This window comes from Dryobates pubescens, chromosome 7 (assembly GCF_014839835.1).
Source record: "Dryobates pubescens isolate bDryPub1 chromosome 7, bDryPub1.pri, whole genome shotgun sequence".
Lineage (NCBI taxonomy): Eukaryota > Metazoa > Chordata > Aves > Piciformes > Picidae > Dryobates > Dryobates pubescens.
The window spans coordinates 40,494,597-40,512,499 of record NC_071618.1 but is presented as its reverse complement, the minus strand read 5'-3'; the positions used below and the strand labels follow the sequence as shown (position 1 = coordinate 40,512,499).

The 17,903-nt window shown below is 43.7% G+C and overlaps 1 protein-coding gene across 1 annotated transcript in view; it reads left to right on the top strand.

The window, feature by feature from the left end:
* The window catches only part of ENOX1 (ecto-NOX disulfide-thiol exchanger 1), a 380,677-nt gene that overhangs the window by 248,630 nt on the left and 114,144 nt on the right, over window positions 1-17,903 (top strand). Inside the window, exon 8 of the mRNA XM_054163102.1 lies at window positions 6,740-6,952. Coding sequence (XP_054019077.1) covers window positions 6,740-6,952 — 213 coding nt within the window. The remainder of the gene's footprint in view (window positions 1-6,739; window positions 6,953-17,903) is intronic.

Below are 17,903 nucleotides of genomic sequence, written 5' to 3'. Positions count from 1 at the left end.
CCTTTCCAGATAGTTGAGAAAGCCAAAAGTGAGGAGGACTCTAACAAGGCTAAAAGCAGCTATAGCCCAGTATTGAATCTTGTCCTAGCTAGAAGCTCAGAAGCTCAGTTCTGGGCCCCTCAGTTTAGGAAAGATGTTGAGTTGCTGGAACATGTCCAGAGATGAGCAACAAAGCTGGGGAGGGGTTTGGAGCACAAGCCCTGTGAGGAGAGGCTGAGGGAGCTGGGGTTGCTTAGCCTGGAGGAGAGGAGGCTCAGGGGAGAACTTACTGCTGTCTACAACACCCTGAAGGGAGGTTGTAGCCAGGTAGGGGTTGGTCTCTTCTCCCAGGCACCCACCAACAGAACAAGAGGACACAGTCTCAATCTGCACCAGGGAAAGTTTAGATTCGTGGTGAGGAGAAAGTTCTTCACAGAAAGAGAGATTGGCCACTGGAATGTGCTGCCCAATGAGGTGGTGGAGTCACCACCACTGGAGGTGTTTATGAAGAGACTGGATGGGGTGCTTGGTGCCATGGTTTAGTTGATTAGATGGTGTTGGATGATAGGTTGGACTTGATGATCTCAAAGGTCTCTTCCAACCTTTGTTTATTCAATTCAATTCAATTCAATTCAATTCAATTCAATTCAATTCAATTCAATTCAATTCAATTCTATGCTATTCTATGCTATTCTATTCTATGCTATTCTATCCTCTATTCTATTCTATTCTATTCTATTCTATTCTATTCTATTCTATTCTATCCTATATTCTATTCTATTCTATTCTATCCTATTCTATCCTATCCTATCCTATCCTATCCTATCCTATCCTATCCTATATTCTATTCTATCCTATCTTCTATTCTATATGATATCAGTCCTGAAATACAGGAATCTAATGTTAGCTAGATTTGGAAAACACCTGTAAATGTAAAAGTTATTGTAATAAACGTGTTTGATTGCCAGGCTTTAGAGTGATTGATTATTCTACCTCCTTTCTAATCACTAAGGCCTCAGACACTCTCACGCATGTTGCAAGAGCACTTTATGGAGATGCGTAACACTGAGAGAGAAATAGTCACAGCATTTCAGATTACTTGGAGCTAAATTCTGTCCTGTGTTATGCCAGGTAAACTCCACAATCTAAAAATAAAACTCTGTTTCAAACACTTTTTCCCAGTATACCATTTTGTAGCAGCTCTTGTCACAGCTGTCTCTATTAAAAACTTTATTCCAGCTGGGGTTGCTTAGAGGTAGTCAAATCACAAGCAGAAGAAACACAAAATATTTGTCAATAATTATTCCTCATTTTTTTTCCCCCTTTTTTTTTTTTTCCTAGACATATCACTGCTGACAATTTCCCAGCCAGCTCTAGGGATGCATTTTCTTGTCTTTATATTTCATTTCATCTAAGTTGTGAGCTAGGATTTAAGTGCCAAATATCTTCAGTTGATGTAAGAGGAATTTGAAATATCTCTAGAGGCCCGTGCTTGAATCCAGCAGCACCTGGAAATCTCTAGCAACAAACACCCAGCAAGCAATCCTCAATGGATGGGTAATATTAAAATGACATAGTGTGCATCACAACTCGTGGTATAACTAAGAACCCAACACAGTTAGAATAGAATAGAATAGAATAGAATAGAATAGAATAGAATAGAATAGAATAGAATAGAATAGGAGTAGAATATAATTGAATTGAATTGAATTGAATTGAATTGAATTGAATTGAATTGAATTGAATTGAATTGACCAGGTTGGAAGAGACCTTTGAGATTATTGAGTCCACCCTATCATCCAACACTACCTAATCAACTAAACATGGAACCAAGCACCCCTTCAAGTCTCTTCTTAAACACCTTCTATGATGGTGACTCCACCACCTCCCCGGGCAGCCCATTCCAATGGCCAATCTCTCTTCCTGGGAAGAACTTCTTCCTAACATCCAGCCTAAACCTCCCCTGGTGCAGCTTGAGACTGTGTCCTCTTGTTCTGGTGCTGGTTGCCTGGGAGAAGAGACACTAGCAATGGGTAGGTTCTGTAACTGGTGTCCTTAGGTAATGGTTGGGGTTACTCTGACCCAATGTAGACATACATTGTAGAGCTATCTCCATACAGGCAGGTCATCTCAGGCTCCTTTTTGAGCAGTCACTTCTGGGGCAGAGTGTACCTCATTCTCAAGTAGACAGCAAAAACAGGACAAAGTCTGTCTGAAAAGTGAGCATTTCTTCACTGAGCATACCAGGACCCTGGGGTTATTAAATCAGTTGTTGACATAAAGGATGAATCATAGGATCAATAAGGTTGGAAAAGACCTCAGAGATCAAGTCCAACCTATCACCCAACATCTCAGGACTAACTAAATGATGGCTTCAATGGCACATCCAATCCCCTCTTGAACACCTCCAGGGATGGTGACTCCACCACCTCCCTGGGCAGCACATTCCAATGGCCAATAACTCTTTCTGGGAAGAACTTTCTCCTCACCTCAAGACTAAACTTCCCCTGGCACAGCTTGAGACTGTATCCTCTTGATCTGGTGCTGGTTGCCTGGGAGAAGAGACTAACCCCCATCTGGCTACAACCTCCCTTCAGGGAGTTGTAGACAGCAAGAAGGTCTCCCCTGAGCCTCCTCTCCTCCAGGCTAAGCAACCCCAGCTCCCTCAGCCTCTCTCCATAGGCCTTGTGCTCAAGACCTCTCCCCAGCTTTGTCGCCTGGATCCCACCACATTTGCTTAAAACCTGTTGTCATGTGGAAGGTGAAAAAAAAACACCAAAAGCTTTAAGTATGAGAAATAATTTGCCATATGGTCATTTTAAAAGAACAATTACCTAGGGGAGCATGTCTTATGTAAAGAAATTTGGTTTAAGAATATGTTTTTAAACTGTGTATATTTACATGCATCCTACCTCTGGGGAATAATTAGGAACAGAATGAGGAGCTTTGTTTTACTTTATAAATAAATGGCTGCAATCAAAAGGCCCTTCATGCTCTGCTTAAATTGGATTCCAGTGCTGCATTTCTTCTAATATTTGTCTACTAAATAAAAAAAAAAAAAAAAGATGAACAATCTTGTGTGAAAAATCTGAGGGAACCTCTGATTGCTGAGAACGAGGAGGGGGAGCTACCTAATGCCTGTCACTGAGCAGTCAAGAATATAAACATTAGAAATGAAGGTGAAACAGGGATGTCTGAAAAGTGTAGAGGAGAGATTTTATTAAGTCATGTGTTCCTGTTGTGCATATATTACCCTCTAGCTTGTTTTTAACATGCCTGCTCATTATGTAATCAATGAAGATGCTGATGTTAACCAATGAAAGGATTTTTCTCCCTGCTAGTACAGAGCCAGGCATTAACTATGAGAGGCCCACAGACCTCTGCAGCTCATTCAAGCATAGTGTGCTGTAAACAGGCTGTCAGCATGCCCTTTTAAATGAGTGAATCTATGTGGCAGAGGGATGGCATGTTTATGAACATCCCTTACAGACACCCACTGTGCCAAATTAAAGCAAAACAAGGGGAGGGATGTTTTAATTTCTTATACACTCTATATCAAAACAGCACACAGACTTGTACTGGGGAGAGATTGGGGCAATAACAAGCAAAATGCTTCTGTGTAACTGATTTTCCTCATGTATCTCTCTGCACCATTTCTGTTCAGACCTGTTGGTGAGGGGTTTGGAGCACAAGCCCTATGAGGAGAGGCTGAGGGAGCTGGGGTTGCTTAGCCTGGAGAAGAGGAGGCTCAGGGGAGACCTTCTTGCTGTCTACAACTCCCTGAAGGGAGGTTGTAGCCAGGTGGGGGTTGGAATCTTCTCCCAGGCAACCAGAATAAGAGGACACAGACTCAAGCTTCACCAAGGGAGGATTAGGCTGGATGTTAGGAAGAAGTTCTTCATAGAAAGAGTGATTGGCCATTGGAATGTGATGTCCAGGGAGGTGGTGGAGTCACCATCACTGGAGGTGTTCAGTAAGAGATTGGATGGGGTGCTTGTTGCCATGGTTTAGTTGATTAGATGATGTGGGATGATAGGTTGGACTTGATGATCTCAAAGGTCTTTTCCAACCTGGTTAATTCTATTCTATTCTATTCTATTCTATTCTATTCTATTCTATTCTATTCTATTCTATTCTATTCTAATCCAAGGGGACAATATGAAAAGGGAAGATGTCTGTCTGACTCTTCTTCCCCAGAGACAATTACTTAATGAACGATGATGCTGAATCACATGCTGATGTAAAGTCACAACAGATACATTGTGGCTCCAAGGGAGGGTGTTACAATGCTCTCACTTTGCAAATTTTTTCCAGGCATCCTGGGTGAACATGCCCATCCAGCTGTGGAGAGCAAATCCTATTGCTGTAGCTAAAAGCACCATTCAGTTAATAAGGAGCAATGTAAAATCTATTCTTTACGGGTTGTAGGCACAGAGCATGTCACTAGTCCTCTCTGCACTTTCGACTCCTTGCCTTTCAAGGGAAATGATTACTGATTCAGAGTAAAAGCCAGAATTGTCACTTAATAATTGGTCTTTAGTTATTCTTTGTACATGGGAAGCAGAGTCTTACAAGCCATGTTCCACATTTCTGTAGCTGGTAACACGGTCGGATTTAATACTTTCTGATTTAAAGTGTCTTTGGGGTATAACTATCACAGAATCATAGAATCATAGAATCAATAAGGTTGGAAAAGACCTCACAGATCATCAGGTCAATGGCCAATCACTCTCTCTGTGAAGAACATCTTCCTAACATCCAGCCTAAACCTCCCCTGGTGCAGATTGAGACTGTGTCCTCTTGTTCTGGTTCTGGCTGCATGGGAGAAGAGACCAACCCCCACCTGGCTACAACCTCCCTTCAGGGAGTTGTAGACAGCAGTAAGTTCTCCCCTGAGCCTCCTCTTCTCCAGGCTAAGCAACCCCAGCTCCCTCAGCCTCTCCGCACAGGGCTGTGCTCCAAACCCCTCCCCAGCTTTGTTGCCCTTCTCTGGAGACCTTCCAGCAACTCAACATCTTTCCTAAACTGAGGGGCCCAGAACTGAGCTTCTGAGCTTCTAGCTAGGACAAGATTCAATACTCGGCTATAGCTGCTTTTAGCCTTGTTAGAGTCCTCCTCACTTTTGGCTTTCTCAACCATCCGGAAAGGGCCCTGAAATAATTCATACCACACTTGGAGCCTGTTTCAACCACAGCAATCCTATGGGCCATGGTGTTGCCCAGAATCAGCACACACTATCTCTTGTTCTTATGCTTGCTCCACTAATTCTCTGAGGCTTGCAAGGGATGATAGAAAGGTATTATTGGGACATGTGGCTCAGTTGGTAGCACATAAGACCCTTAATGGGAAGGTTGTGAGTTCAAGCCTGCAGTGGGCAGTAGTGGCCTCCCTACTCTAGTCATGAGGTCTGTGGTGACAGGTTGGACTCGATGATCTTTGAGGTCTCTTCCAACCTTAGTGATACTGAATACTGAATGTATAGCTGTGACCATACCTAAATGCTGCTTGCATATGTTTTGGGTTAAGTAAATGATCTATTTTTTCCCCTGGCCATGTGCTCGAGGCCTCTCCCCAGCCTCGTTGCCCTTCTCTGGACACATTCAAGTGTCTTAATATCCTTCTTAAATTGAGGGGCCCAGAACTGGACACAGTACTCAACTATTCTTTTCCCACCATACCTGTATACCCTCTACTGTACAAAGGTCCTACCTACCCTCTGAAATACATCCAAAGAAATCTAACCAGCAAGAGCTGGATGAGATGTTTAAAATGCTTCGTGGGGAAACAGAAGGTTTATATGACAAAATCCTGGGGGGGAAATTAGATCAAATTAAACAAAAATAGTTTCACAGGAAGACACTCCATTGTAATAACATTATCTTGCAGTCCAGCCTAGATGTGACTTATAATAAAAGTGTCCTCTTAATCCTGATGAAGGCAGAAACGTCATGAATGCTGCACTAAGGGTCTCCTGAGGAAGCTGAAAGCGCGGTTGAAGGAATTCAGGTTACAGAGGGAAGGAGTGCACAAAATCCAGCCACCAGTTTTGGTGGTCTTTCTGCAGAGAAATGAAACTTCAGTTATCTGCATGATAAACATCAAACTGTAATGTGGATGTTAGTCTGGATTTGCCTGGAATGCTTTAAAAAAGAGAAAAAGCAGAACCAAACACAGACAAATAATACAAACCAGACAAAATGCAGACACGTCATCTGTTTAAAGCCCTTCCTTGGAATTAATCAGTGCTTTGAGAAGGAATTGTTCAGCCTCATCATTGTTCATTAATTAAGAATGTGAGGTTAGTGAAATGTGTTGACAAAAGTGTGGCTAAGCCCAAGCTCCAAGGCTGAGCTTTCAACCAAGCAGATTAATGCAGACACATTTAATTTCCTGAGTTGGTCCAGTAGCACAGAGGTCTCCTCACTCCTGCTCTAAGGTCATTCCATATCACTAAACAGCTTAAGGGAGATGTTGTGGAAACAAGGAGCCAGGCCACAGGGAAGTGGGGGAGAGATGTTTTTTTCTGTTGTGTGAAAGCTATTAAAATAAGCAGAAGACAAGTCTTGAAGGAGGATTTATGTAGCTTCACGTGGCAGCACTGGCTTCCTGCCTTGGATAGAACAAAGGAGCCAAAGGCTGCCCCAAAATGATATATTGCAAGGAGGGTTTACGGTGATTTCAACGCGACGTGGAGTGGGAAATGTGCTCTCGGGAGGCTATTTATGCCTGCAGTTTAAAACCCCTGCTTTGATTGTTCCAGATGATAGCAAGTTTTCAGAGGCCATCACAGTGCTGCTTACCTGGATTGAGCGGGGTGAGGTGAATCGTCGCTCTGCAAACCAGTTCTATTCCATGGTGCAGTCGGCCAACAGCCACGTCCGCCGCCTCATGAATGAAAAGGCTGCTCACGAGCAAGAAATGGAGCAGGCCAAGGAGAGCTTCAAAAACGCCTTAACAGGGATCCTCACGCAATGTAAGTAGCTGCTTTTTGCCCAGTATTGCTGTAGTGATGGTGGTGGTGGTGGTAGTGCTTGTTGGTTTTTTTTTTGCTTGTTTGTTTTGGGGGTAAGTAGTTGCAATGCAGTCACATTTTGCTTCATATCCTACTCCATACTCTATGGCAATTTGGAGGAACAAGGACCATTCCTAAGAGCTTATTTCTCAAGGTGAGCAAAGTTTCAGTAGTTTTTCTTATCAATGGCAGACGTGCTCTATGCATAATACCTACCGCTGCATAGGCATAACGCTTCAGGAATGGAGCAGACAGAAGCCTTTGTGCTCTGAGCAAAGATCATGATTTTGTGGAGAGAAGTGATATGTATCCTATGTGTTGCAGCCAGCTAACTAGGTCAATTACAAAACAGAGGACAATTAGGTTTTATTTTTAGCCTGGGTTTAGGTAAAAGGAGGTAGAGTTCAGCAGCTTTTAGAGATACATTCACCATGTACAGGACACCCCCACAGCAGAAGAACATACTGTACTATCACTGACATAGTGACTGCTTAGCTGATACAATGCCAACATTAATTTGGCAGATAAACTGCCTTAAATATATAGTGCTGGCAGCTATTTTCTTAGTACAGAGGTACAATCAATGAAGTTACCTTAATAAGGTTCCCTCATAGAACAGTAATTGGGATGCTTGCCTAGAAGTGTTCTTCAAAGGGAGAGAAGAGAAGAGAAGAGAAGAGAAGAGAAGAGAAGAGAAGAGAAGAGAAGAGAAGAGAAGAGAAGAGAAGAGAAGAGAAGAGAAGAGAAGAGAAGAGAAGAGAAGAGAAGAGAAGAGAAGAGAAGAGAAGAGAAGAGAAGAGAAGAGAAGAGAAGAGAAGAGAAGAGAAGAGAAGAGAAGAGAAGAGAGGGGAGGAGAGGAGAGGAGAGGGGAGGAGAGGAGAGGGGAGGAGAGGAGACTCAAGGAGAGGAGACTCAAGGAGAGGAGACTCGAGGAGAGGAGAGGAGACTCGAGGAGAGGAGACTCGAGGAGAGGAGAGGAGAGGAGAGGAGAGGAGACTCGAGGAGAGGAGACTCGAGGAGAGGAGAGGAGAGGAGAGGAGAGGAGAGGAGAGGGGAGGAGAGGAGAGGGGAGGAGAGGAGAGGGGAGGAGAGGAGACTCAAGGAGAGGAGACTCGAGGAGAGGAGAGGAGACTCGAGGAGAGGAGACTCGAGGAGAGGAGACTCGAGGAGAGGAGACTCGAGGAGAGGAGACTCGAGGAGAGGAGACTCGAGGAGAGGAGACTCGAGGAGAGGAGACTCGAGGAGAGGAGACTCGAGGAGAGGAGAGGAGACTCGAGGAGAGGAGACTCGAGGAGAGGAGAGGAGAGGAGACTCGAGGAGAGGAGACTCGAGGAGAGGAGACTCGAGGAGACTCGAGGAGAGGAGACTCGAGGAGAGGAGACTCGAGGAGAGGAGACTCGAGGAGAGGAGAGGAGAGGAGAGGAGAGGAGAGGAGAGGAGAGGAGAGGAGAGGAGAGGAGGAGTAAAATGAAAAGATTAGAAAATGGGAGGGAAAAAAAAAAAAAAAGAAAAAGAAACCCCAAGGAAATGGAGAAAGCTAATTTAATTGTTGCTGGTTTTTTACATGCTTGCTCATGGATGCTCAAGCAAGAGGTTTATGCTACTCAAAAAAAGTGGAGGCTGAAGCCAGCTCTCATATGCAAGTGAAAACCAAAAGTCAAGACAATTTACCATGTAGAGGACCATGCAGTTGTTAACACTTTCTGGTGTTCTGAATCACATACACATATTAAAAAATAATAATAAAAAAAGAAGCTCTCTAGGCTTTGCTCAGTGGTCATCCTGCAGAAGTCATGACTGAAGGCAGAAGCTTGGGTGGACTTGTCTGAGTTAGGAGAGCAGCCTCTAGATCCTTCATGTATTTGTGATGGAGAGCTCAGCATCTCAGCAGGCCAGTTCACCACAGGGCACGTATCCTTGTAATGGTAGAGATCAGAAGCCTGAACTTTAAAAGAAATATTCTGGTGCAAGGACATTTGATTTCTGAGGACATATGTTCAGTAAGTAAATTTTAAAGACCAGATAATCCCCTTGATAATTTACTGGGCAATGCTGTCTTCCATCTCAGCATCTAAAAGGCAGCGTGAGGAGCAGAGACGCAGGCACCACACATGGCTCTGCTGTTCAGTTCACACCAGGGCCCCAGCAGTTTTGTGTGCAACAGCCAGCCCTAGCATTCAGAAATGCCTTCTTCAGCTGCATTTAAAAATATCCCCCATTGTCAGCAGGCTGAACTTTAGTTAAATCAGTCTAAATTAGCCCGTTTGTCACCAACTGTTGTAGAACATCTGTCACTTGCAAAGAGAGATCCCCGTACTTTCAGGTGCAGTTTGGGCTGTCTGGTTTGCTCCTTTAATGCACTGAATGCTGAACTTAACAAAGCCAGAAATAGATCTGGTTTCAAAACATGAGGTTCAGGGTACCACAGCCACAGCAACGTCTGGAAGGGGAAAGATTCTGACAAATCAGGCGTGAGAGGACAAGGTCAGCCGAAAAAAACAGGCTGAAGGAAAGGTGTTACACTCTGTGGATTTTATAAGAGCACATTTTATGAGCTTCCCAGATGCTCCACATTGATTATTTTATAAACAGCATAAACATTGGCCATTATTAGCATTAATGTGTCTTAGTAATGCTCTCTGCAAACTTGCCACAAACAGATGGATGATGGTATTGCTTTACACGTCTATATGCCCAAGATTGCTAAACAGGGAGACAGTGAAATGAGCTTCCCTTGTGCAAGGATATTTCTGTGTTTGAAAGGATCTAAGGAACGTTCTCCATGCATCTTTTCACATTCACATTTCCAGAGCCTTGTAGAACAGGTTACAATAGCTAGTTTGCTTTATGGAGGAAGAATTGGACACAACAGCCCCATGCAGTGCTACAGACTGGGGACAGAGTGGTCCAAGAGCGGCCAGGCAGAAAGGGACCTGGGGGTGCTGGTTGATAGTAGGCTGAACATGAGCCAGCAGCGTGCCCAAGTGGCCAAGAAGGCCAATGGTATACTGGCCAGGATCAGGAATAGTGTGGCCAGCAGGAGCAGGGAAGTCATTGTGCCCCTGTACTCAGTACTGGTTAGGCCACACCTTAAGTCCTGTGTCCAGTTCTGGGACCCTCAGTTTAGGAAAGATGTTGAGTTGCTGGAAGGTGTCCAGAGAAGGGCAACAAAGCTGGGGAGGGGTTTGGAGCACAGCCCTATGAGGAGAGGCTGAGGGGGCTGGGGTTGCTTAGCCTGGAGAAGAGGAGGCTCAGGGGAGACCTTCTTGCTCTCTGCAACTACCTGAAAGGAGGTTGTAGCCAGGTGGGGGTTGATCTCTTCTCACGGCTGGCTAGCACCAGAACAAGAGGACACAGTCTCAAGCTGCACCAGGGGAGGTTTAGGCTGGATGTTAGGAAGAAATTCTTCAAAGAGAGAGTGACTGGCCATTGGAATGTGCTGCCCAGGGAGGTGGTGGAGTCACCATCACTGGAGGTGTTTAGGAAGAGACTGGATGTGGTGCTTGGTGCCATGGTTTAGTTGATTAGATAGTGTTGGATGATAGGTTGGACGCAATGATCTTGAAGGTCTCTTCCAACCTGGTTAATTGTATTCTATGCTATGCTATGCTATGCTATTCTAATTTGAAAATACTAGATGTCCAAAACAGGTATGTGTGGTCTATTAAATTCTGCAGTGGCAAAAAGACTCTTCTGGTGTCCTGCAGAAGGGATCCAGAAGTCTAGTGTAATGCTGCAGCTGTGTGGCCATTTGACATAAATAATACAGTATGTATAAAATGTTGTGTGGCATTCTTCTGTCATGAACTAGGTCAGATGTCCAACTCTTAGCTGATGGTTCTGGGCTTTCTTTGCAGTCAGCAGAGAAAAATAAACATCTCCAGGGAATGAGTCATCAGACTGACCTGATGGTGATCTCCCAGTGAGATGAATCATCCCTTGGAGATGTCGTTTTTGCCCTCCTGCCCATGGAGGCTTCACAGGGGGCCTAGCTCAGAACCAGATGTCCAAATATTTATGTCTTGTTCAGAGCAGATTAATCCCACTTACTCTGTGCAGTCTTGATACAGAGAGATGTAGCATGAACAAGGAACTAGGAAAAAGTTTTAAAAAGCCAGGAATGAAGCAGTGAATATTATGGGAAGCAAAGAAGCAGCACATTGAGAAAGTGGCCTTCAGGTGCACTCACCTGGAACACACACACAGAGCCTATGTGGGTCTCAGTATAAAATGCTTTTTTATTAATGAGGATTAGTGTGGCCAGAACATTTCAGCTTATGGCCCAACTACTAAAGAAGTACAGGTATTGAAATCCCTGCTACAAATTCCTGCCTGGAGCTATTTAGAAGATTACCAAGCGGATTACCCCTAAAAATTTGGGTCAAGTGTTCAGCATGTGAATTAATTACCTGACCAAGATACTTGGGCCAGGATAATCTGTGAAATAAAGTGTATTACTGCTGTCACACCACCACTTTACAGCACCTGATTTAAGTTCTACAGGGAGTCTTAGCTTTGTTACGGTGCTTCTTTAGTTGTTTAAGGGATAAAGGGGGAAAACTGTCCACTTCCTTCGTTTTTTATTAAACTACTTAGTATTTTCCAGACTTGAAACTGTGCTTAGAATATGAATTGTTTCCCAGGATTTGGGATAGCTCTGTCTTTGGGGTTTGATTTCTAAAGTCTGCCACTTTGCTTCCACATCACGGTTACATGTGACACCGCTTCCTGCATTTCCATGCCTCTCTGTTTCATTTCCTCCCAAACCACCATTTCAGCCTAAGGCTTATGGATGTTAATCCTCGTGTCTAAGAAAAATGGAAGCCCTAGAGACATCTGTCTTGGGCTGGATTTCAGACTAAAGCTGCAGTTCTCTCCTCTGACTTTCCTTGCCGTGCACTGTAAACTTCATCAACCGCCTATTAAGGTTTCAGACTACTCAGTGCACTCCATCTTGACATTGTCAAAAGTACCTATGGGTGACTAAAACTCCAAAGTACCATAGTCAGAAATTAATGCATTATCTCAAGAGTCAGACACACAAGGGTGTGGATGTGTCCCAGTAAGCAAGTAGATAGGTGCACAGTACAATATCATAGAATCATAGAATCAGTAAGGTTGGAAAAGACCACAGAGATCATCAGGTCCAACTTATCATCCAACACCATCTAATCAACTAAACCATGGCACCAAGTGCCACGTCCAGTCCCCTCTTAAACACCTCCAGGGATGGTGACTCCACCACCTCCCTGGGCAGCACATTCCAATGGCCAATCTCTCTTTCTATGAAGAACTCCTTCTTAGCATCCAGCCTAAACCTCCCCTGGCGCAGCTTGAGACTGTGTCCCCTTGTTCTGGTGTTGGTTGCCTGGGAGACGAGACCAAGCCCCAGCTGGCTACAACCTCCCTTCAGGGAGTTGTAGACAGCAAGAAGGTCTCCCCTGAGCCTCCTCTTCTCCAGGCTAAGCAACCCCAGCTCCCTCAGCCTCTCCTCACAGGGCTGTGCTCCAAACCCCTCCCCAGCTTTGTTGCCCTTCTCTGGACACCTTCCAGCAACTCAACATCTTCCCTAAACTGAGGGGCCCAGAACTGGACACAGGACTCAAGGTGTGGCCTAACCAGTGCTGAGTACAGGGGCACAATGACTTCCTTGCTCCTGCTGGCCACACTCTTCCTGATCCAGGCCAGGATGCCATTGGCCTTCTTGGCCACCTGTGTACACTGCTGGCTCATGTTCAGCCTACCCCCAACCAGTACCCCCAGGTCCCTTTCTGCCTGGCAGCTCTCCAGCCACTCTGACCCCATTCTGTAGCGCTGCATGAGGGGTTGTTATCTCAACTCTTCTCTCTCTTCTTACTGAAGGACTACAGTGCTGTATTAGAGCCCTATGATTTTTATTATTTTTTTTTCAAATACCTGGCAGGTATCTGATACAAATTTCCCTCTTCCCATACCTCCCCAAAATAAACTGAAGTGAAAGAATTCTGAAGGGAAATGCCTTCTCAACAGACTGAATAAAATTATCCTCTCTTTGGATTTGTTCATTTTCAGTCTCTTATCTTTCTGAAGATGATTTAAGCTGTTTTAATATTATCTGAGCCTTCACAGATAAGATCTAAATTTTTTAATATATATTAAAAAAAAAAAAAAAAAGAAAAAAAGGAAGAAAAAAAAATATCTTTCTTGAACATTCTTCCAAAAAGGATTTGGTTCAGTTTGGGTTTTCTCACTACAGATTGACTTCAAAAATTTCTCTCTATAGAAAAGGTACTTAGAATTTGCATTGATAGGGTATTTAGAATTTCTGTTGATATCAAGGTGATTATTAAAAATCACCATTTTATCTGATGTGCTTTAAATCCCACATCACAGTCCTTTCCCCCCCCAAATTCCTTCCACTTTTTGCTATATTAGAATCATAGAATCATAGAATAGAATCATAGAATCAATAAGGTTGGAAAAGACCTCAGAGATCATCTTGAAGGTCTCTTCCAACCTGGTCTGGTCTATTCTATTCTATTCTATTCTATTCTATTCTATTCTATTCTGTTCTGTTCTGTTCTGTTCTATTCTATTCTATTCTATTCTATTCTCGCTTTGGTGTTCAGGGCAAGGCTTGACAGGATGCTTGGTTGCATGGTTTAGTTGATTAGGTGGTTGGATGATAGGTTGGACACGATGATCTTGAAAGTCTCTTCCAACCTGGTCTATTCTATTCTATTCTATTCTATTCTATTCTATTCTATGCTAAGTCCAACTTGTCACCCAACACCTCATGACTAAGTAAACCATGGCACCAAGTGCCATGTCCAATCCCCTTTTGAAACCCTCCAATGATGGTGACTCCACCACATCCCTGGGCAGCACACTCCAATGGCCAATCTCTCTGTGAAGAACTTTCTCCTCACCTCGAGCCTAAACCTCCCCTGGCTCAGCTTGAGACTGTGTCCTCTTGTTCTGGTGCTGGTTGCTTGGGAGAGGAGACCAACCCCCACCTGGCTACAACCTCCCTTCAGGTAGTTGTAGAGAGCAAGAAGGTCTCCCCTGAGCCTCCTCTTCTCCAGGCTAATCCATCCCATATTCTCTTAACACTAAAAACGAAGCCAGTTTCATTACAGACACTGAAAGCATGCTAGTTAAAATTCCTTTAGCAGCCAGACTTTTTATATACTTTCATGCTTTCTGAGTATTCTTTCAATTGCTCTGCATTAATAACAACTTCCAAAAGGATTTTTCCTGCTCTTTAATTGCCTGGTCTTACAGCCTTTCTTTCGTTTGCCAGTGACTAATTCAAAAATAGGAGCTTACTTTCTGTGCAATTTTTAGGTCATCATTAAGCTCTTTGTGAAGGAGATTGAGTCATATAATGTGTTTTTACAGTGCAGCCCAGATCTCGGTTGGTGTCATGGAATGCCACTATAATACAAATAAAAACATTAATCATTCATGTCATTAGTTGCCACCCTTGCTTTCCACCTTGATGTATCGCTGAAAAAATAGAAAATAACAATAAAAAGTAAAATGAAATCAAATCCAAAATAACCTCCACCATCCAGCCTTTCCCTTTTATTGGTTCATTTAATTGGTGTGCACTTTGCTTGCTTCTCTACTGTTAATTTGTCTAGTAAAGCTCAGCTGAGTGTCTCGAAGATGAGCAGAGGGCTGGAGCACCTCTCCTATGAGGACAAACTGGAGGAGTTGGGGCTGTTCACTCTGGAGAAAAGAAGGCTCTGAGGTGACCTAAGTGTGGCCTTCCAGTATCTGAAGGGGGGCTACAAGAAGGCTGGGGAGGCACTTCTTAGGGTATCAGGTAGTGATAGGACTAGGGGGAATGGGATGAAGCTGGAGGTGGGGAGATTCAGGCTGGATGTGAAGAGGAAGTTCTTCCCCATGAGAGTGGTGAAGCCCTGGAATGGGTTGTCCAGGGAGGTGGTTGAGGCCAGGCTGGGTGATGCTCTGGCCATCCTGATCTAGTGTGAGGTGTCCCTGCCCATGGCAGGGGGGTTGGAACTAGATGATTGTAGTCCCTTCCAACCCTGACTGATACTAAGACCAGGCTGGATGAGGCTCTGGCCAGCCTGATCTCATGTGAGGTGTCCAACCTGGTTAACTCCTATTCTATTCTATTCTATTCTATTCTATTCTATTCTATTCTATTCTATTCTATTCTATTCTATTCTATTCTATTCTATTCCATTCCATTCCATTCCATTCCATTCTATTCTATTCCATCCTATTCCATTCTATTCTATTCTATTCCATTCTGACAACTCAAGCCACTTGCCCTGATCCTGCAGGATTTCTTAGATCATGAGGCAAGGCTCATGGCAAAGAAGCATGTACTTGAATTACATGGAAATCTGTGCCTGGTTGTGAGCTGCCTTGCTGGGTAGGGATGGAGGTAAGGGCCTGATGCATCACAGAACTGACCTGTAAATGTTATGTTGAGAGGAATAATAAGGAATGAGAGTAAAACATTGGAGCAAGGAAAGAAAGGAAAAGGGTTTCACCCAAAAGGTTTGCTGAGTTGGCTGTGCACACATATCATGTGACTTGCACATCTAAACTTTTCAGGCTGATAAGAAATAAATACTAAGCCATATAAATATGAATAATCCTATGGAACTATGACTGTTTGAAATACTTACTCCCTGTTGTAGGCACACAAGAGGAGGTTTTGGCCATTGGAATGTGCAGCCAAGGGAGGTGGTGGAGTCACCGACCCTGGCGATGTTCAAGAGGGGATTGGTCGTGGCTCTTGAAGCCACAGTTTAGTTAGTCATGAGGTCTTGGGTGACAGGTTGGACTTGATGATCCTTGAGGTCTTTTCCAACCTTATTGATTCTATGATTCCAAGATTCACTAGTCGTGCTTTGTGCCAAGTCACCGGATTTGTCCCAAGTGGCGTAGCTCGCGACGATGACAGGAAGAGTTTTGGAAAGGGATAGACTACGTAGGAGGAAATGATGAACACACACAGAATCAGGAACAAAAACACAGAAGATGAGCCTTCAGGCAGTAAACAAAGAGAGAAGGGGACAAGTCACGGCAAGCTGAGGAACATAAGGTATGGCAACCAATGGGGAAGTAAATGTTCCCACACAAGATGTGTGAGATGACTTTTTTGAGTGTTTGCCAGAAGAGGCTATTCCTGTCGAAGTCTCCTCATCCACCTCTATTATTCCTCTTCAGAGAAAGCAGCCCTGTTATGCCCAAAAGGAGTAGAATTCTCTCAATCTCCTTGGAATGTCCAATCTGCAAGATGCCTGGACAATTATTACTTAGGAAGAGCCTCTTCACTTAATGGAACCTGAACCAATGTTCAGTCACATTTATCATGTTCCTTCATCTCAGACTTCCCTTGGGGTTCTTTTTTTTTTTGGACAGGCTTACAAAAATAGTTGTTCCTGCTTTTGCTATATTTAGATTTGAGAACTGGAAAAAGGATAGGATAGGATAGGATAGGATAGGATAGGATAGGATAGGATAGGATAGGATAGGATAGGATGGGATGGAATGGAATGGAATGGAGTGGAATAGAATAGAATAGAATAGAATAGAATAGAATAGAATAGAGTAGAATAGAGTAGAATAGAATAGAGTAGAATAGAATAGAATAGAATGGAATAGAATAGAATAGAATAGAATAGAATAGAATAGAATAGAATAGAATAGAATAGAATAGAATAGAATGGAATAGAATGGAATTGAATGGAATGAATTGAATTGAATTGAAATAACCAGGTTGGAAGAGACCTTTGAGGTCATCAAGTCCAACCTATCACCCAGCACCATCTAATCAACTAAACCATGGCACGAAGCACCCCATCCAGTCTCTTCCTAAACACCTCTAGTGAGGGTGACTCCACCACCTCCCTGGACAGCCCATTCCAATGGCCAATCTCTCTTTCTCTGAAGAACTTCCTCCTATGAAGAGCTTGTCCTAACATCCGGCCTAAACCTCCCCTGGATTGTCCCCAGGGGGAAAATAACCCACCTGGCCATAAACAACAATGACGACAACTAATTAAGTGCAGTGCATTGGGGATGGCTTATAATCCTGTCAAGATGATGGAGGCAGTAGCATTCACTTCATCTTTCTTTAAGTTAGCAAGGTGAAGGTGTTGTGTGGGGCATTCTTTTAGGTCTATTTCTGGATGTGAAGACAAGGTCCATGAAGTCTGTTTTTGTAATATAAGATGGTGGCATTGAAAGAGCAGGCACTGTACATTTGTGCTTGCCCCACTCTGCTGTGCTGGCCTGATGTCAGATTCCAGTTTGCTGAAAAATGACATGGAGGTGAAGTGGTCTTGTTGAGTCCAAGTGATTTATCACATGGCACGGCGCCAGCGCTTGCTGTTGCACCAAGCTGTCAGTTTCTTTGTTGTAAATTAAACCACATTCCACAACCTCAAAGATTTTCAAAGCTTATTTTGTAGGCAGATTTTTCTAGCAACACCTTGCAGGGCAAACTGAGTTCTCTTTATTCAGAGTATATATATATATATATATATATATATATGTGTGTGTGTGTGTGTGTGTGTGTGTGTGTGTGTGTGTGTATATAAATGTCTGTGTCTATATAAATGTGTGTGTCTCTATATATGTGTGTGTATATATATATATATATACATATATATATATATATCATAGTATCATAGTATCATAGAATCAGTCAGGGTTGGAAGGGACCACAAGGATCATCTCGTTCCAACCCCCCTGCCATGGGCAGGGACACCCCACACTACATCAGGCTGGCCACAGCCTCATCCAGCCTGCTCTTAAACACCTCCAGGGACAGGGCCTCAACCACCTCCCTGGAAAACCCATTCCAGGGCTTCACCACTCTCATGGGGAAGAACTTCCTCCTCACCTCCAGCCTGAATCTCCCCACCTCCAGCTTCATTCCATT